Here is an 18735-nt window from a genome sequence, read left to right on the forward strand (position 1 = left end):
TAATACGAGCTCTGTGAAGCACTTTTTATGAGACAAAATTGTAAAATCAGTGACAATACCTTACCATATTTGAATTGAAATTATAACATTTAGTATTAGTAAAATATCTTTTATGGAATAAATCTGTCAGTCCGGTAGGTCAGACCGTAAGAGTGAACATTTCACCAGAATTGAGCTGATGTGCTTGGACGGCCCAACTAAAAAAAAGCCCAAGTTGGCCCAAGCCACGCTGGGCCAGCAAACGGCATTTTATCCCCATTCTATCTCCCTCTCCGTCTTGTCTCACTTTCTCCACCATATCTACATCGGGACCCAGGTACCTGCTCCAGCAGGCGGACAGTAGAGAGATAGGAGGGACAGTGAGGAGAGACTCCAGTAGAGAGAGTGGTGAAGGTACTTGTAATGGCGCATTCTTCTTCGTCTCTTCATCTCTTGTGTCTTCAGCCTTTTCGACTTTCCTCTCCTATTTCTCGGCCTGGTTTTCGTCTCTCTGCTTATACCCCTTCCCGAAGGCTCGCTCTCTTTCACCTCGGCAGTGGTTAGTCCTCTGCAGCTTCCTTTTCTCACCTTCAAATTCCAATGCTCTCTCTCTCTCTCTCAATTGTGCAATTTTGGAGTTTCATTTGATAGAGATTTGACTTCATAGTGTTGGATTGGTCGCGGGAGATAATGGAAGAACAAAGATTGTTTTTCATTAAAAATTGTAGATATTTGAGTTTGCTTAGCTGAATGTGTTACGTTGCGTTTATTTTCATTTTTGTTTTTTCGTTCATTCGAATTTCTATTAATTGAAATTTGAATATTAGAATTTTTTTTTTTTCCAACATTCCCTATGCAAACAGACGGATAAAAAAATTATATATATCTATATCTGTTTATGTCTATTGGGTTGATGAACGCCATTGTTGAATTACCGTTGCTTTCTGGGAACTGTAGTGCGGGGCTTGTACATAATGCTGGTTCACTGACAGAATTGCAGAAACTCTATTTCAAGGCAATAAAATGACATCTCAGACAAATAAAAATAAAAATAAAAAACATCTTAGTGGCATGGATGTAAAATTGATGACAGCATTTGTACCATTCAAATGCAGCAATATCCTTTAATGTGTTCGCTGATTTCGGATACTGTTCTGCGCTTTGATAGGGTGCTGTACTGGTAATAAGACATTAAGATTCAGAATTAGCAGATATCCCGAGATCAGGACAAATAATTAATAAAAGAGCCAGCCAATTAATCCCATACGAAAATGTTGCCTAAATAAATAAATAAATAAATATCAAACATCAGTTGTTCCTGATTCCTGATTTATCAAACTCTTTTTAGAGCAGTTCTTCAATTAACCAAATTCCTTGATGCTTGAACATCAAATTTGCTTTTACAATTCTCTTGATAAAAATACTAGTTTTTTTTTTTTTTGTTGATAAAAATACTAGTTATAATTGCAGTAAGCATATCTTTTTTCATGGTTTGGGGATTCGGGAGGATGATTGTTGGTTAGGTTTGAAGGGCAATAGGATCTTTCTAGCATTGGATAAGCTACACTACTTACTTTTACATATTGACGGTAAGCATTGGTGACTGGATATTGGTGATACATATTGCTATATATCAATATATTATGTTACTTGTATTTAGTCTGGACCACGAATTTAGATATCCAGTGATAATGACTCATGAGAGACTGAGTGCATGGCAGATATAGATCATCTCCATTTTTCATTTTGTTAATTTAATAAATTATTCACTGAATTAAGTTTTCTGGTTATGCATTAATGCTTTTGGGTGGTTATCCAGCGATTCCTCAGTCACAACTATATGGAGGAAAGTCGTCTATTTTGTTAAAAGCAGAAGGAAACACAGTAGAGGCCAGCACAGCTGCACAAACTAGTACTTCTGTTACTGCGAAAAATGCTTCAGATTGGGTAAAAAATGACAAGAGAAGAATGCTCCATGTTGTTTATCGTGTTGGTGACTTAGACAAGACAATCAAGTACACCTTTTAGTGCAACATTTTACTGCTTTAGTGATGGATGGCTGGTACAAAACTAATTAGCTTGTGGAGTATGCAGGTTTTATACTGAATGCCTGGGGATGAAGCTGTTGCGAAAACGTGACATACCGGAGGATAGATATGCAAATGCTTTTCTTGGATATGGGCCTGAAGATTCCAATTTTGTTGTTGAACTTACTTACAGTGAGCCATTCTTGTCATGAATTTTCAGGATTTCACACTTTTTTGAATGCTTAAATGTTTTTTTTTTCCTTTAATAAATGCTAAAGTGCGTTCCCCTATTGCATGGTTGGATCACATTGGATTTGGTCTTTAATATGATAACACTGGCAGATTATGGAGTTGACAAGTATGATATTGGAACGGGTTTTGGACATTTTGGTGTTGCAGTGGAGGATGTAAGTTCCTATTTTTTGACTTAGATAAGCTTTCTACATTTATGAAGATCAAGTTTCACCTGGTCTCCATGGTTTATTAATTTCAACAAGTTGCCTAAATCTGACAATACTGCGTGAACCTACTAAAGCTGCTTGTGATTTCTGTATGCTTCTTTTGGGTAAAGGTCTTATCTTGTTGTGAATTAACGATGGCCAGGAATAATTTAGTGCATCTTGAGATGTAAAAAAAGTTGATGAAGTTATTTTTGTTGTTTTCTTAGTGTTGAATTCATATTTCAAAAGCCTAAGCCATTAGCATAATTCTTGGCTTTCATTAATGCTTGCTCTCTAGCTACTTGGCTTGTTGCCTTTTAGAATCGTTCCACATTGATTATTTGGCCTCTTGAACCACATTATACATGGGATCATTATGTGGGCCTCGTGAATAAACAAGCACCGAGAGTCGCCCGCATGTACGCGAGGCAAGGCACAATCTATTCGTTTTGAGTGTGCCTGATACAAATGGGTTAATCATGTGATGTAGAGTAGTGCTTGGAGTTACTGCCAAGAGAAAAATAGGGAGAGAAATATATCTAGAGGAGAGAAGAAGAAGGAAGAAAAGGAAGAGGAGTGGCAGAAGAAGAAGAAACAAGGTGGGGGAAAACTCACATTAACTTCGAGTTTTGAATCCTTAAATACCAGCTTTAATATTCAAAAAATGCCTAAATTACAATAAATCTTCAAATAAACCTCACATGTGCATAAGCTGACTATAAATTAAACTGAATTACCATAATAACAATTAATGGTTATTTTGATCATTTAGTATTATTAGTATGTGTTGGTTTTATGTTGGTAAGTGTGAGTTAGTTAGGGTATTATGGTCATGGTATGTACTTGACATATATTGTAAAAATATTTCAAGCATGTTTCTAGCCTAAATACCTCTTGCGGTGTTCAAGTCCACCTATTTATAACTAATTACTCTAGGACTGGTGGGAAAGATACTAGATGACATACAAACTATAGGATTACCTTTTTGAGCAAAAGATGTAATGTGATGAGATGCGTGCTAGGATGCCTTCAGGAACCTTGAATACTCCTCCTCTAAGATAGTTAGAAGTACGTTGTTCACCCAAATGAGAAATTAACTCACAACACTTGTGGAAGATATATCTAGTCGAATGACCGTGAAATAATTCAACTTCCCTACAAGTCTTTGATACTATCCTAGGTTGGGCAACAAACCATCTATATCTGGCACTAATGTACTATTAGGACCAGTGGGTGTATCAAATGATTTGGATCCTAACAGCCCAATCTCATGTAAAAGATCAAGATTATATTTCCTTTGTGACAAGATATGACATCTAGATATTTCTACACCCAAGAAGTACTTCAATGGTCCCAAATCTCTGGTTTGAAACTTAGTACGTGGGAAATGGTTTAGGCCTTGGATATCTTGATTATTATCATTGGTAATCACAATATCATCCGTGTACACAAGAGGTAGAATTCTGCCACATGAAGTATGATGATAAAATACATACTATATTCTCTAGTAGCAAGGCAAGGCCTTCAACTGAGCCCTATAACCATATGGGTTGACCTTCATGGTATACACTGAGCAACAACCAAGCACAAAAATATTAGGAGGAATAGGTACCAACTCCCAAGTATCATTATCCTATGGTGCATGCATCTTTTCAATCATTGCAATCGTCCACCGGGTCATGGCTTAGAAGTAAATTTTGGAAGAAAAACAAAAAAAATGGAGTACTAAGGAAACTATAATATAAGGGTGACAATAAATTATAACAAACAAAATTAGAGATTTGATGTTGGATACAAGTGTGTTTACCTTTTCCAACAACAATAGGAGGATTAACATCTTGGGATATGGGATCATCTAATGAGAGAACTAGAGGCATAGAAGTGGGAGCTAAATGAGGCTCTCCGCCTTTGAGTCATTGTATGTACACCTACAAATTGGGATGATCCAAGAGACAATAAGGACTCAAATTGGATGAAGATGTGGGAGGATTGGGCAGAGATAATAGGTTAGGATTTGGAATGCTAGAAGAGGAATAGATTCGTCAAGGTCAACGGACTCAAAGACTCATATTAGTATGTTGTAGACTCGAAAAAGGTGACATGAGCATATACAAAGAATCAATGTAAAGTAGGGCTTTAACATCGATATCCCTTTTGAGTACAAGAATAGCTTAGAAAAATATATTTGATAGCACAAGGATCCAACTTATCCAGTCTTGTACTTAATTGATGGACAAAGGACGCACAACTGAATATACGAGGAAGACATGAGAACAAAGGAGCCTTAGAGAAGATAACTGAATATGCAATTCTACCACCAAGGACAGAGGGTGGCATTTAATTGATGAAAGAGCAAGCAATGAGGATAATATCACTCCAAAAAACTTTCCGAACATTCATTTGGTACAATAGGGTTCAAGTCAGTTTGAGAAAATATATCCCTTTTCGCTTTTCAACTTCATTTTTTTGTGGATTGTGTGCACAAGATGATTGATGTATCATACTAGACTCAGTCAAATAGAAAGTGAATTGAGTATTGAAGTACTCCTTGGTGTTACTTCCAGGAAGTATCTTGACTTGCATATCAAAATGAGTCCTCATTTAAGAATAGAAGGTTGCCAAGAAGTATCTTGACTTGCATATTAAGTTAAGTCCTCATTTGAGAATATAAGGCAAAAAAGATATGAAACTACTCATAGTGATCTTTCATTAAACACAACCAAATCACTCTATAGTAGTCATCGACAAATGTAACAAAGATTCGAAACCCCAACTTTGACGTGTCATGATTAGGACCCTAAACATCATATTGGACTCACATGAAAAGGCTAACCACCCATTTTTTGACTCAGTAAGAAAAGGGAGCATAATGATGTTTTCCTAATTGACAAGGCTCACACTAAATATTAGACACAAACTTCAAAGGAATTATGTTCCTACAAATCACCTTGCTTCAAAAGAAGTATGTTCTTGATCTTTTAGATGAGACTAGGTTATTGGGATCCAAACATACACCCATGGATCATAGTCACTCCACCAAATGTATTTTCATAACAAATCTTGTGAGCCAGTGTCTTGATTCTTTGAGAACGAGTCATTAGGATGCAGTAATTTACATCTTGAGATATCTTAAAGGTGTATTGCGGTCTCTTATGGATTGGGGTCACACTTGTATTCAAGGATACACAAATGCAGATTGAGTTGGGTTACCTTTCAATTGAAGATTTACAATTGGGTATTGTATCTTTGTTGGTGTTAATTTGGTTTTTTGGAAGAGTAAGAAAGAGTTAAAGCATAGGGCCATGGCACACACTACATGCGAAATTGTTTGGTTGAAGAACATGTTGGATGAATTGGGTTTTCCACATTCTTTTTTTGTGGAATTGATGTGTGATAAGTATAATCAAGCTGATATTCTTGTTGCCTCAAACCCGGTCTTCCATGAGCAGATAAAATACATTAAAGTTGATTGCCACTTTGTTTGGAGAAACTTGTGCAAAAGCTCATTACAATTGCTTATGTGAAGTCTGATTTGCAGCTTGTTGATTTACTCACTAAAGCCATAGGGAGTGCTTGTATTAAATTCATTTGTCACAAGGTAGGAGCATATGAGATATATGCTTTAGCTCGAGGGCAAGTGTTGATGGTTATCGGTAGGCTCGCCAAGGCTTGGGTCCTTAATTACCAAAAATACAATTTATAAAACCTAACTAGTCCTAAGTTCAGTAGAAAGTGGGGTAAGTCGGGTGTCGATCCTTAGGGAGTTAAAGCGCAGTTAGTAAGCTACTTCTAAATTAGTTTATTATGGCCTCGTATAAAAGAGAAGTAAAAGATGGTATTTTGCAATGAGTGTATTCTAACAATCTACTGGAAAGCATTTTAAATGAAAGCAAATAAATCTATGTTACCCTACTCCTACAAAACGATGCTGGGGTCTGAATCAGACGCTAGATGCCATGCCTCTGACTACGCTCCTTTAGACTTCAATAGAAATACTAACCCAGGCGGGCCAAAGCGAGAGAGGGTCGATCGAGGGCACAAGGTAGTAAGGGTGCACCAACCGTGCGGAGCACGGTCGGGAACCAGAGTATACCCTGTCTCAACGATTACGAACACCTCCGAGGTTCCGTAGCCAACTATTTCCCTCTGACTGATACGCAATAGTGCTTATCCTTAAATGCAGCTTTTCATCAAACACATAGCAATAAATCAAAAGCAATTAAAGAAAGCAGTAAATGGAAAGCAAGTAAAAAGATCATCCCTTTAGTATTCAAAATGTCTGTCACTAACGCCAGAAGGTACAAGAGAGTGATCGTGTAATATACATGGAGAGCACATGAATGCCGTCGGTTGTCACAGGCCATTGGACACTTCATACATAGACCAAAACTACTCTACTCCTACTCTAACTTGGTTCTCAATGACATCTTAGGTCTGTCACTAACCTAAGAGAGGCCAAAAAAGAACTAGAGCTCATCTTCGAAGCAATTATTTATAGGCTCTAGGGTTTACAAGGTTTGATTTTCATTTTAGGAAAGTTTGCAGCAAATCTCGCGCAAAAGATCGTCGCTCTCAACCAAGTTGCTCCCATGCTTCCCTTATGCGTGCCTTGGTTGATTCTCTAGGGAAAGTAGGGATTTGAATCTTCAACATTGTCGACTTAGTCGCGCCAGGGGGTCTTGATAGTCGAGTTGATGGTCGAGGCTTGCAGGATCTCGAACTTTAGGTAATCTCAAGTACTCAACATAGTCGCCCTTCATGATCTCTCTGGTCAAATACTTCGTCAAGGCTCTCAATAATTCTAATCTCAGTTCTGGCTCAGTATTTCGACGTGGTCGCCCTATAGAGTCACTTGGTCGAGGACTTGGTTGATCCTTGCAGCAATTCTTCCTCAATTTGAACCCAAGAACCTGTGTGAGTAAAGACTTAGTTGCCCCCTTATGCTGCTAGTCGCACCACTTCGTTGAGAAAAACCTTATTGTCCTTTGATGACTTTTAGCTTCAAGAGATTGGCTGAGTATCAGATTTGAGCTTTGTGTGTCTCCAAATTCTCCTCTAGCTTCTCGTGCACCTAATTCCTCGGTCTTAACCTGTTTTTCTTGAAAAGACGAACAAACCTTGCATAGCTTTGAACAATGATAACTATGAGTAATTACATAATAAAATGAGGATAAACAAAGGTAAATGAGGGTCTAAAATCATGCATTTTAGGGACTCATCAGTTATTTTGGTCATTTAGCATTATTAGTATGTGCTAGCGTTATATTGGTAAGCGTGAGTTAGTAAGGGTATTATGGTCATTTCATTGGTATGTAATCAGACATATATTAAAAATAAGGGAGAGACCTATTGTTGTGATGAGGTCTTCCATTTTACCTAATTCTTCAACAATAACTACTAAACTAAACACATGTGGGGTTTGGACTTAACAATCCCTTGACCCATTCTTTGAAATCAACCTCCAAGTTGGGTTAGTATAATCCATCCAATTACCTACTTCCCATCATACCCAAATTCCCTCGTGCCAAAGTGCACTCAACTCTGTTTAGTTGGGAAAGCACCAACAAGTACATCACCATGAAAGGAGTCATCTTGCTTCTTAAAAAAGGAAATTGGTGGTGCATCTCCAACTTGTTTAGAAGAAGGGTTTGAGATGGTAAGCAAGCAACAATCATGAACCTTCAATTTGGTATTGGTCACCCATGCAATTTTATGTGGATTAGGATGTGGTTCAACCTTTAATTGCAACTTCCTCATAGCTTCTTAACAAACTACAATTGTGCAATTACTAGGATCAATAACGAAAGCAAAAAGTTGCCTATAACAAATAACCCGAATCTCGAAAATTCTTGCTAGTCTCCTATCTTCGTGTAAGTTACTTGGAACTTTCTCGATTTTAGTTACCTAGGTGGCATTATCATCTTCTTCTTTTGCTGCAATTTCATTGACTTGGTTAGGACATCGTATACCAAAACTTTAACATTTGCAGCGCTTGATTGCTGGTTGGACCATAAAAGTTTTCTGGAGTGCTCTAGGGTCTTTGAAGAGGTAGTCATCCAAAAACTCAACTGACTCTCTTGGACAACTTTACTAGTAGTCTTCTCAAACCGAAGGGTCTATGTAGCCCATGGTGGTTTACCTTAACATCCCCAATTGCAATGAGATGAAATGCAGCAAGGTTGGAGGCAATAATTGACTTGATCCCTTTCTAGACAAAGCGACCATCGCATCCCTTTCCATTCTCTTTTGGTATGAGTAGCCAAATGATAAAATCCACTAGATTTATCTGCTATTGTCTTGTCTTCCTATTTCAAATAAAAAAGTTGCATAAAAAACACACAAGCTGCTGGCAGTTTGAAGGTACAAATTTCTCCTGCATGGCATGCTTCCCCTCGTACAGTCGTACCATGTTTTGATTTCACCATATATCCACCTTCTGAAGATTTATTGTTGTTTAATCCAACACATATGAGCAGTACTTGTCAATTTCGATTCATCCAAGTATAACTTTTGAGCCTTATTCATGTTGTACCACCGAAAGTAGTTTTCTAGGGAATACAACCAATAAAAAATTCATCTGGAGGACCATCACCATCAAAATAAGGAGCTTCTAATTTAGTTTCCCTATTCAAATTATCATTTTGGTCTTCACAGAAGCCATAAGTCTATGACTATAGGGAACAACAATTACCACTTTTATGTTTGGTAGGAAAAACATCTGGCATCTTGCACAAGGCTACAACTTCATTTAGCCTATTCAAAGTATTGGTAGTAGTATCCAAAGCACTTTCCATGCTTTGTTACCTACTGGAATACAACTTCATTTCTGTAGATGACAATATGTTAATCAACATGTTGCAATTTGTTTTTTTACTGCAACTGTATATCGCCAAAGACCCTTAACAGCATTAGCCAATAATTTAAATCTAGAGAATATCACAGAAATTAAATATATCTTCATAACCAACTGAACAAATGCAGTAATAAAATCTAATTTTTCATGCTGGGAATGACAAGTGATTCTCCAAAATGTGGGCCAAACACAAATTTAAATTCTATTGGACATAACAGCCACACAGCATGATGAAGAAAATTAAAACTCATGGCTGGAGCAGAGAAATTTTTGCAATTTTGGAAGTATCAGCTGAAAGCTGAAGTTTTCTTATGTGCATTACTAGTGCACGGGGCGCATGAGTTGCTAGTGATGGTTTTCGGTGTGAAGGTGGATTGAGGAATGGCAAGCCTGCCATTGGTGACATTTTGTCAACAAAAGAGAAGGATATTTGAGATTTGGAGGGATGTTGGCTGGTGTATATATATATATATATATATATATATATATATTTCTTGCACTGGTGCAAGAGACCAACATGTGGTCAGATGGCAATGAAATTTGATGGATCTGCTGTTCCGCACTTTCTGTTTTAGATAGTAGACTGCTGGTGATGTTCCGAATCTCTTCTGTGTTTTGTTGTTTGACAAAGAAGGGGCAGCGACTGTAATTTTTTTTTTTTTTTTTTGATAGGCAAGGAAATTTGTTAAGAAAAGAGTAGAATTTGGAATGGGAGGGCAAGAAATCCTCCTAAAAGAAACTAAACGTGATTACAATAAAGCCCTCCTCCAATCCCTCTGAAGATATAACAATAACATTCCCCTAAAAAAACCAAAAGAGAAGCAACTCTAAGCAGACTAGTGGGGTTTTTCTGCCGTTAAAAATCCTAGCATTCCTTTCAGTCCAGTGTCCAAAAGAGGGCAAAGACAATGCACCTCCATGAGGCCACTTTTTTTTGTTTCTCCCAAAACCTCTATAGCACAACATCAAGAAAGTATCAACTATTCAAGGAAGCACCATGAGCTTACTGAAGGATCCAAAGTTGCTCAGCTGCCCGACAATGGAGAAACAAGTGGTCACTGGTTTCATTCAACTCAGAACACATGAAGCATATATCCAAAACAATAGCCTTAAAAGGTCTCCTCTACTGCAAAATATCAGAGAGGTCCCAGGCCCGGCGGCTTTGCAGTTGAAATTGTTAAAGAGGAAAGAGCAAGGACTTGTGGATTTCATGATCTGAGAGAGAAAAGATTTTGTGGGAAAAGAGCCAAAGGAATCCCTTATCCAATGTCAAAAAGTCAAACCATTTGGCCATTCATACAATACTTTGACATGGTATCAGAGCATGTCAAAGTATTGTATGAATGGCCGAATTGTTTGGCCTTGAGTTTAGTATATTATATGTAGACTTTACAGGAATCCTATACATGGAAAGTAAATAAGTTCTAGCATGATTCTAGCCCTACATGTAACTATAATCTTTCAAGCTCTATACATGTAAACTAAATGTATGCTAACTGTACAAAATAATGAATGGAGAAATAAGGAAATAATTGTGGGCTGAAATAAGGAAAGAAATTTTTTGCTGTTTGCTGTTCCGTTGACATCCAAATCCTTGAATCATCTCTCATATATGCCTATAGGGAGAAAAAGAATCCAACACCTAATGAAATGGTTAGATCATCTACCTATGTCTTGTTGAGATTTATGAAGAAATGGAAATCTGAAGAGAGTGTCCCCCTCCAAAGAGTAGAAAGCATTAAATGTGGAATTGTGTAAGCTAGAAAGTCTAAAAAGACGAGGAACAAAAGACTCCAATGAAACCTCTCCCACCCAAATACCTTCCCAAAATTGAATGAGGTTATTATGACAAATTTACAAACAGGGAAACAAGTGAGAGGATAGAATAAGAGGGGTACCTAAGAAATGAATTTCCAATTGCTAACGTGCTGCTTCCTTTGGTATCCTACCCATTTTGATGCACACCACACTTGCTTCTAATTACTAAGTGCTAAAGGGAGTCGACCACTTGCGGCTATCTCCAAAGCCATTTTCCAATGAAGGATATATTTTTAGATGCAACATTCCTGACGCCCAAGCCCGGTTTATATTAAGGTCTTCTAATCCTAACCCAGCTGACAAGACGATTTCTATTACCCTCCCCGATTCTTGACCTCAAGAAATGCCATATAATCCTCTACAAAGCCTCCACCACGCTGGCTGGATTTTAAAAAGAGAATGTTAATAAATGAGAATGTTAGAGATATCAGCATTGATAAGGGTAATGTGCCCTCCTAAAGATAAGTAAGCTCTTTTCCATCCCCCTAGCCTGCTGCTCACTCTCTCCACCCCATTTGGGTTACCACCAAGAGGAAAACCATCAAGCTAGGACCTATCAAGGATTGATACTTGCCAACCCTGCTTTTGGGCATGTTGATCTTGAGGCCCAAAATATTATTGAAGATTTTTAACAAGGTAAGAATCTTGAAAAATTGCTGACTTTGAGATAGAGGAGATTCATTAAAAAACTGAAGATGGGACACTATGACCTCCTCCTTGCATACCTTAAGGCCCCAAACAACATTAAGACCTTGAGCATGGTTGATCAACCTACTCGTCACATCCAAAACAAGTGTAAAGAGAAACAAGGAAGGGGATCCTCTTGCCTGAATCCTAGTGAGGCCTTGAACCACTCCCTAGCTTGGCCATTTTCTGAAACTGATATAGTTATTGTGGATAAGCACCCTCTCATCCATTTTCTCCACACCCCTCCAAAAAACCCTTTTTAGCCAACACTGGATTGAAGAAGTTCCAGCTAACATGTAGTTGGTTTTTTCAAAGTCTAATTTGAGCTAGAGACCCCTCCCACCCTTCTCCTCACATCCTATGCCACTTCACTGGCTACCAAGACAGCATCAAGGATCTGTCTATCCTTAATGAAGGCAGACCATTCAAGTGTAATTGTCCTCTTTAGCATCTCTCTAAGCCTCTTTGGTAATACCTTGGCAAGGATTTTTGTAAAGTCTAGTAATTGATTAGACAGAGTGATAAATGTGGAGTTTACGCTCTTCCCCACCACCCCATTCCTATGAAACTCACTAAATAAATCCATCATGTCCTCTTAAGTTACCTCCCAAAGTCAAATGTTGATGCTTGGGGCCTTTATTTCTCTCCATATCAAACATTGTCTCCTTTGATCTTCTCAATGTCAAAGGGTCTTTCTGGCCAGGTAGCTTGATTTTCATCAATAGGACTGTAGTCAAGTCCTTCTACCATCAGCCATTCTTGTCACTCTTAAAGTACATCCTCCTATAGGAATCCATGATCATCTTCCCAATTGTTTGGAGTCCCACGCGACACCTTTTGCTTCTTACTCGAACTCAATAATGTCCTTCCTTCCTCTCTATTTGGCCATCTTATGGAAATGTTTTGTACTGCAATTCCCTTCTTTCACCCACTTCATTCTTGATTTCTGCCTCCAGCTTATATCTTCTCAGAAAAGGATCACATCTTTTGCTAAACTAAGCCGCTTATATCTTCTCGGAAAAGGATCATATCTTTTGCTAAGCTAACCTATTTTGGTCCTTTCCTTTTCACTGTCCACTCCACACTCATCCTATCTAGCCAAGTGCTCAATCTCATCTAGGATTAGATTTTCCGTCTCTTTCAAGTCATTGAAAACATCCTTATTCCATAGCTTTAGTTTGCTTTTCACCAACTTCAACTTGCTCATAGATTTAAAGCCCTTCCCCCTTGAACACTGCTTTCTCTCCACCATGAATTTATGCACTCCTTAAAGGAAGGATGCATCAGCCACATGTTTTCAAATTGAAAAAGGGCTAGGGCCCTAGTGTATGGGATTGACATCCAAGAGGATAGGGTAATGATTCGAAACTAGTCTAACTAGAACATCTATGGTCACATTTGAGAGGTTTCTTCCCATTCACTAATGAATAAAAAAGATCAAATACATGAAGAAGTGAGCTTGTCTCCCAAGGCTACCCAAGTTAGTGTCCGACAAGTCTTCGGTATCGTCCAAGATTAGGCAATAAATTACTCATATTTGACACTAACTTGCTATTAGGATCCATGGGTATCAATCGGTTTGGCTCCTAACTGCTTAGTCTCATCCAACAAATCAAGAACATATTTTCCTTTGTGACAAAACACTTCCCACATGAGATCAGGATACTTCTATACCCAAGAAGTATTTCAGTGGTCCCAAATCATTTGTTTGAGACTTAGTCTGTAGAAAATGTTTAAGGCTCTGAATACCTTGATCATCATCACATGTAATTAAAACATCATCCACATACACAATACGAAGGATCCTACCTGATGAAGTTTGACGATAAAACATAGAGTGATCCATTGCACACCATTCGAAGGCCAAACTCAAGTACTACATCACTTAATAGACAATAGAATAATGCTATCACCAGAACATAACATAAAAGGAGTTCTTAAGAAATTCGGTCACTCACACCAGAAACCTTTTTGTTATGATGCTTGTGATCAATTAAAGAAAAATCAAGGTGATAGTGTATCTTTGTTTCAATATGCTAATATATTAAGTAGCTTAATGCATTTAACAAATTATAGGAGTTTTGATATTGCATGCGCTTTCTAGTAGACATGTTAGATATAATCAAAACCATTACACTCTTTGAATGCTCTAAAAAAAATCATTAAGATATTTGAGAGTTACCATGGATTATGTCATCATGTATAGTGGATTTATTGCTTGTGTTGGAGTGTAGAATTGGGTCACTAATTGAGCTGAGGCCTGAAAAAAAGTCCACTAGATTGGTCCACTATGGAATCCAAGTTTATTGCCTTAGAGATGGCAAGAACTAAGGCTAAGTGGCTAAGAAATTTCTCAATCAATTTCCTTTATGGATGAGACTAGTACCATCTGTGTCTATGGATTGTGATTTCCAGGTTGCGATAGCCCGTGCAAGACATAAACCTTACAATGGGGAAAACGAGCATACATGCCCACAACATGATGTTATAGAGTAGCTATTTTAGTGATGGGATAATATCATAGATGAAATTGGTAGATCTTTTGGCTAAACCCCTGGGTAAAAAACTAGTGTATATTCATCGAGAGGAAGGGGCTTATGCCTATAAAGGGAAGGTTAAAGTTGATGGAGCCCATCAATGTCATAGATTCATATGTGTAATGACAAGTCATTGGCTAACTTGGCAAGCACTATCATTGATTTTTATTTTTGTGCCCATTGCTAGGGCAAGGATAGTGCAATTTTGCAGTGTGTAAGGTTGAGCTAGGTGGTATTTCTTAAGTGCAATCACACTTGATTCCAATGCCAACTTGATGGATTCATTTATTGAGTGTAGACTATAGAGTGGGACACTCCTATGTGTGATCATAGGCAGGGTTGCTAGAGCATTCATGAAATCCAGGTAAGGTGCATAGCCTATTTGCGCCAAATCATGTTGAACAGCTGGACTTGAGTGTAACATGAATGGCGAGCTTGATTGCACCTTATAGGCCCCATACCTGTCATTGATGTATTTACGTAGTATAATATTTTTGTTTTAATCTTGCACTATTATGTCTATCAAAAGCTCCTAAAATTGATTAAAAACAAGTTTCGTACTTTATTTTCCAGTTTCCATCATTTATAAAAAAAATAAATTGGACACTGAAATTTATATAAAATTACAGGCGAAATCAAAATTTTCAAACCTTAGAACCAGCATGCCTTCTTTGGACCATGTGCCTGGTCCAGAGGTGTGCACAGGAGACCAAGGCTTGTGCCTCATGCCTATGCCTGAACTATACCTTACACCATGCTTCAGCAAGGCATAGGTCTTAGCTCTTGAGTGCTCCTTGCACCCGTGCATGCCTTGCTTGTGTTTTAACAACGATTGGGGGCCAAGGGAAGAAACAGACAGGAAAAAATGGGGATGGTTTCTGGTCACTGCACAAGTTCACCAAGAAAACTTGCAAAATGCTTTGCAAACTGTTCATAAAATTCAGAAAAAAATTTCTAACTATTTTTAATGTTTTAGCTATTTCATTATTTACATTAGTAGGCACAAATCTTGGCCAAATTTTGTGTGTGGTTTTAGCATGTGTAGATTTAGCTATAAAAAACAAAAGCTTTGGTCAAATTCACGAACATGCTGAAAATATATTGAAAATTCATAAATTGTTTATCTACATGCTAAGAAAATGACTGCCATTATTTTATGGGGAAAAGTGACAGAAAATTTGAGTTCTGAAAATTTTCTAAAAATTTTTGCCACTATTGGCAACATTGCAATCCTATTGCTGGACTAATAATCTGTGCTTTATTGTCATAGAACTATATCTTCATTGTGATGAAACTTTTAATTATATGAGCATATTTTTCATTGTAACAATTTTTTACTTTGAACATTTTGGAGGTACTCATTTTGGTTCTCTACTTCCATTTCTCGTCAATTTTGTTCAGGTTCATGAATGCACTTAATCAAATTTTCTCTGTAGGTTGCCAAAACGGTAGATCTGATAAAGGCAAAGGGAGGAAAAGTTACCAGAGAACCTGGTCCTGTCAAAGGTGGTAGTACTGTCATTGCTTTTATTGAGGATCCAGATGGTTATAAGTTTGAGCTTTTGGAGAGGGGACCTACACCAGAGCCCCTATGTCAAGTAATGCTTCGGGTGGGTGATCTTGATCGCTCCATAAAGTTCTATGAGAAGGTGAGAAGTGTTCTGTGCAGTAAATGCTTTCTTCATAACACGCTTTGCAGCATCTAAAAGTTTTCTGTGATTGTGAATGTAATATACCTGTATTTCTCAAACTTTTATTCTTTTGGAATTGAAGGTTTTTGGCATGGAGCTTCTACGAAGAAGAGATAACCCTGAATACAAGGTAGATTACTACTACGGCCCATTTAACAGCTTGAGAAAAAAAAAATGTTAAATGCCGATATGTGTGCAATAGTTCATCTTACTGAATTGTTGACACATTATATGGTTCCTAAATGCATAAGTAATGACCAAGGTGCAGTATGACCAAAATTTGATCTCACCTGGCAAAATCTGGCTCTTAGATTCTGCTTTCCCACCACCTCTATGACTAAGGTGGTTGTGGGACTTGTTAGATGAACTTAGGCACAGTTATTAAATGCTTTCTGGGCTTGGGATTTGTTTGACTCTCCCTCAAATTTTGTAACATCAAAAGGTTGTAGCATGGGTGTGTGATCCAAATTCTGAAAGTCTGAACGCTCAATTATGGATTCTTCTACTCTGCAGTTGGCTACTTCGTGAAGTGCCAGGCTGCAGCAACATGTAAAATACCCATGCATCTATTGTACCATGGACCATAGGCCATAGTATGATGTCCATCTACGTGTAAAGTACTCGTGCACTGATTCCACCATAGACCATAGTACCATGTCAACGTATTTTGAATTGCCTATGCCCCAGAAATGTCAAGGGTGATGTTGGTGAGCTCATATCATGTGTCCTCTGATGACTTGCATGTGTCAACCCTAAGTCAGAAACAGTGCTTTTTGTTTTTTAAGTGAAGGTTCTTAGAGAGGCTTTCAGTGGTTTGAAAAAAATTGGAATTAAAGTTGGTATGGTACCAAACATAACTAATCTTTGTGTGACATACATCACGATTTATTTATGAGAAAATTCTCTTTGTACCTTTGCTCTTCTTTGTTTATTAAGCTCCACTCAGGTTGTCATATGACTGTCTTTCTTAGTGTGTATGTATATTTCTGTTCTCATTGAAATTTAGTTATGCTTATTTTCCAGTATACAATAGCTGTTATGGGATATGGCCCTGAAGATAAAAATGCAGTGCTGGAGTTGACATATAATTATGGGGTCACAGAATATGACAAAGGAAATGGTTACGCCCAGGTGAATTTACCACCTTTCCTCAAAACTTGTCTCACAGTTTTGATTTTGCGCATGCCAAGGTTTCATGTCACATTTGGCTTGCAAAAGTTTCACTTTACATTATCATTTTTAAGGAGACTAATTTTTTATTCTTAACCAGATCGCAATTAGCACAAATGATGTTTATAAGACTGCAGAAGCCATTAAACAGTGTGGAGGGAAGATTACTCAGGAACCTGGGCCCTTGCCAGGTATCAACACTAAGATTACTGCCTGTGTGGACCCTGATGGCTGGAAATCGGTATGGCTAGTACATAAGCTTTATGAATCATGGGCCTTCAATCATGATGCTGTTTTTATAGTTTGCTTACCCGTAGCTGACTTTCGTAAATTTCCTTCTTGCAATTGGATTTATGGTGACAGATTTAAGATTTATCCACACAGATTTTTGTACTGCCTTCAGAAGATAAATAATTTTGAATAATAATCAGTGAGGAGATTAGCATAGACATTTTCAACTGGCTTATGCATGTCACGAAGTAGCACTAGGTGGAGAAATTTCACCGACTTGACATTTTTTTTTTCTTCTGAAAATTTATGTGTCACTTTCAGGTTAAACTATGGTAACCAAATTCTTCAAATCTGACTTGTGCTCCTCTGATACCTTGAATTGTTGGGTTAGAAAAATAAATAAAGCTTTTTTGTAATTAATAAATATTAGAATGCAATTATTGTTTGCATGATTAGACTGCTAAAGATAATAAATGTTGTTCTTGTTGTTGTTATTTTAAAGAAGCTAAATTTAAATGATTTAATTCGTTTGGGAGTTGGGGCCCGTGGAACAACCAATTGCACTAGAAGCTCAAGCTTGTAAACAAGAGATGTTTTTGTCTTTACATACATACATACATACATATATATATATGTGTGTGTGTGTGTGTGTGCCTATGTATATATTGACGAAGTGCAGGTAGGAAGTCAGCAAAGATAAGAAAAACAGAGTAAAAAACTTGAGTGAGATAAAAGTTGGAGCAGGAAATAGGGTCAGGCTTGAAGAACCTCTGAAATTAACGTCAATATGAATTATGAATAATTCCATCAAATTACATTGAGTCAAAAGGCTATTTATACTAGGCTACTGCAGGTCTTTGATCCTAGTCCTTGATTGAGAATAAACCCCATCTAATCCTAGTTGTCTAATATCATTAAATGGTCACATGCTAGTCATGTCACTATCAAAAAAGAAGCACGGGAGACAATAATAAACTTTTGAAGAAATAGAACAAAAAAGATAACAAATGTAACAAAATCATATGGCTGCTAAGAGTGTTCGAGCTACTGTAGCATGAACAATTTTTATGTTGCACTTCTTAGATTATCACTCTACCTAAGAGGTTAAGCTTTTAGGTAGAGTGGTAATCTAAGATGCTATCAGAGCTAGTTACCAGGAGGTTCTAGTCTTGTTGCTCGTATTTATTGTATGGTATTTAAAAATTTATTGTGTGTGAAATTAGGATGTAATCCCAAGAGGGGGGTGAATTGGGTTATTTAAAATTTGTTTGCGGAATTCCTTTTTACTTTAACCCTTGATTA

The 18735-nt window shown here is 37.5% G+C and overlaps 1 protein-coding gene across 2 annotated transcripts in view; it reads left to right on the forward strand.

The window, feature by feature from the left end:
- Window positions 1–276: 276 nt before the first annotated feature.
- The window catches only part of LOC131152098 (probable lactoylglutathione lyase, chloroplastic), a 36633-nt gene continuing 18174 nt past the window's right edge, over window positions 277–18735 (forward strand). Inside the window, exons 1-8 of one of the 2 annotated variants that reach the window (XM_058103743.1) lie at window positions 277–538; window positions 1799–1994; window positions 2074–2198; window positions 2349–2413; window positions 15778–15990; window positions 16115–16162; window positions 17056–17163; window positions 17303–17443. In XM_058103743.1, coding sequence (XP_057959726.1) covers window positions 403–538; window positions 1799–1994; window positions 2074–2198; window positions 2349–2413; window positions 15778–15990; window positions 16115–16162; window positions 17056–17163; window positions 17303–17443 — 1032 coding nt within the window. In that variant the 5' untranslated portion in view covers window positions 277–402. Of the gene's footprint in view, window positions 539–1798; window positions 1995–2073; window positions 2199–2348; window positions 2414–15777; window positions 15991–16114; window positions 16163–17055; window positions 17164–17302; window positions 17661–18735 lie in introns of those variants that run through there. The other variant, XM_058103742.1, reaches the window with a different exon arrangement.

This window comes from Malania oleifera, chromosome 3 (assembly GCF_029873635.1).
Source record: "Malania oleifera isolate guangnan ecotype guangnan chromosome 3, ASM2987363v1, whole genome shotgun sequence".
Taxonomy (NCBI): domain Eukaryota; kingdom Viridiplantae; phylum Streptophyta; class Magnoliopsida; order Santalales; family Ximeniaceae; genus Malania; species Malania oleifera.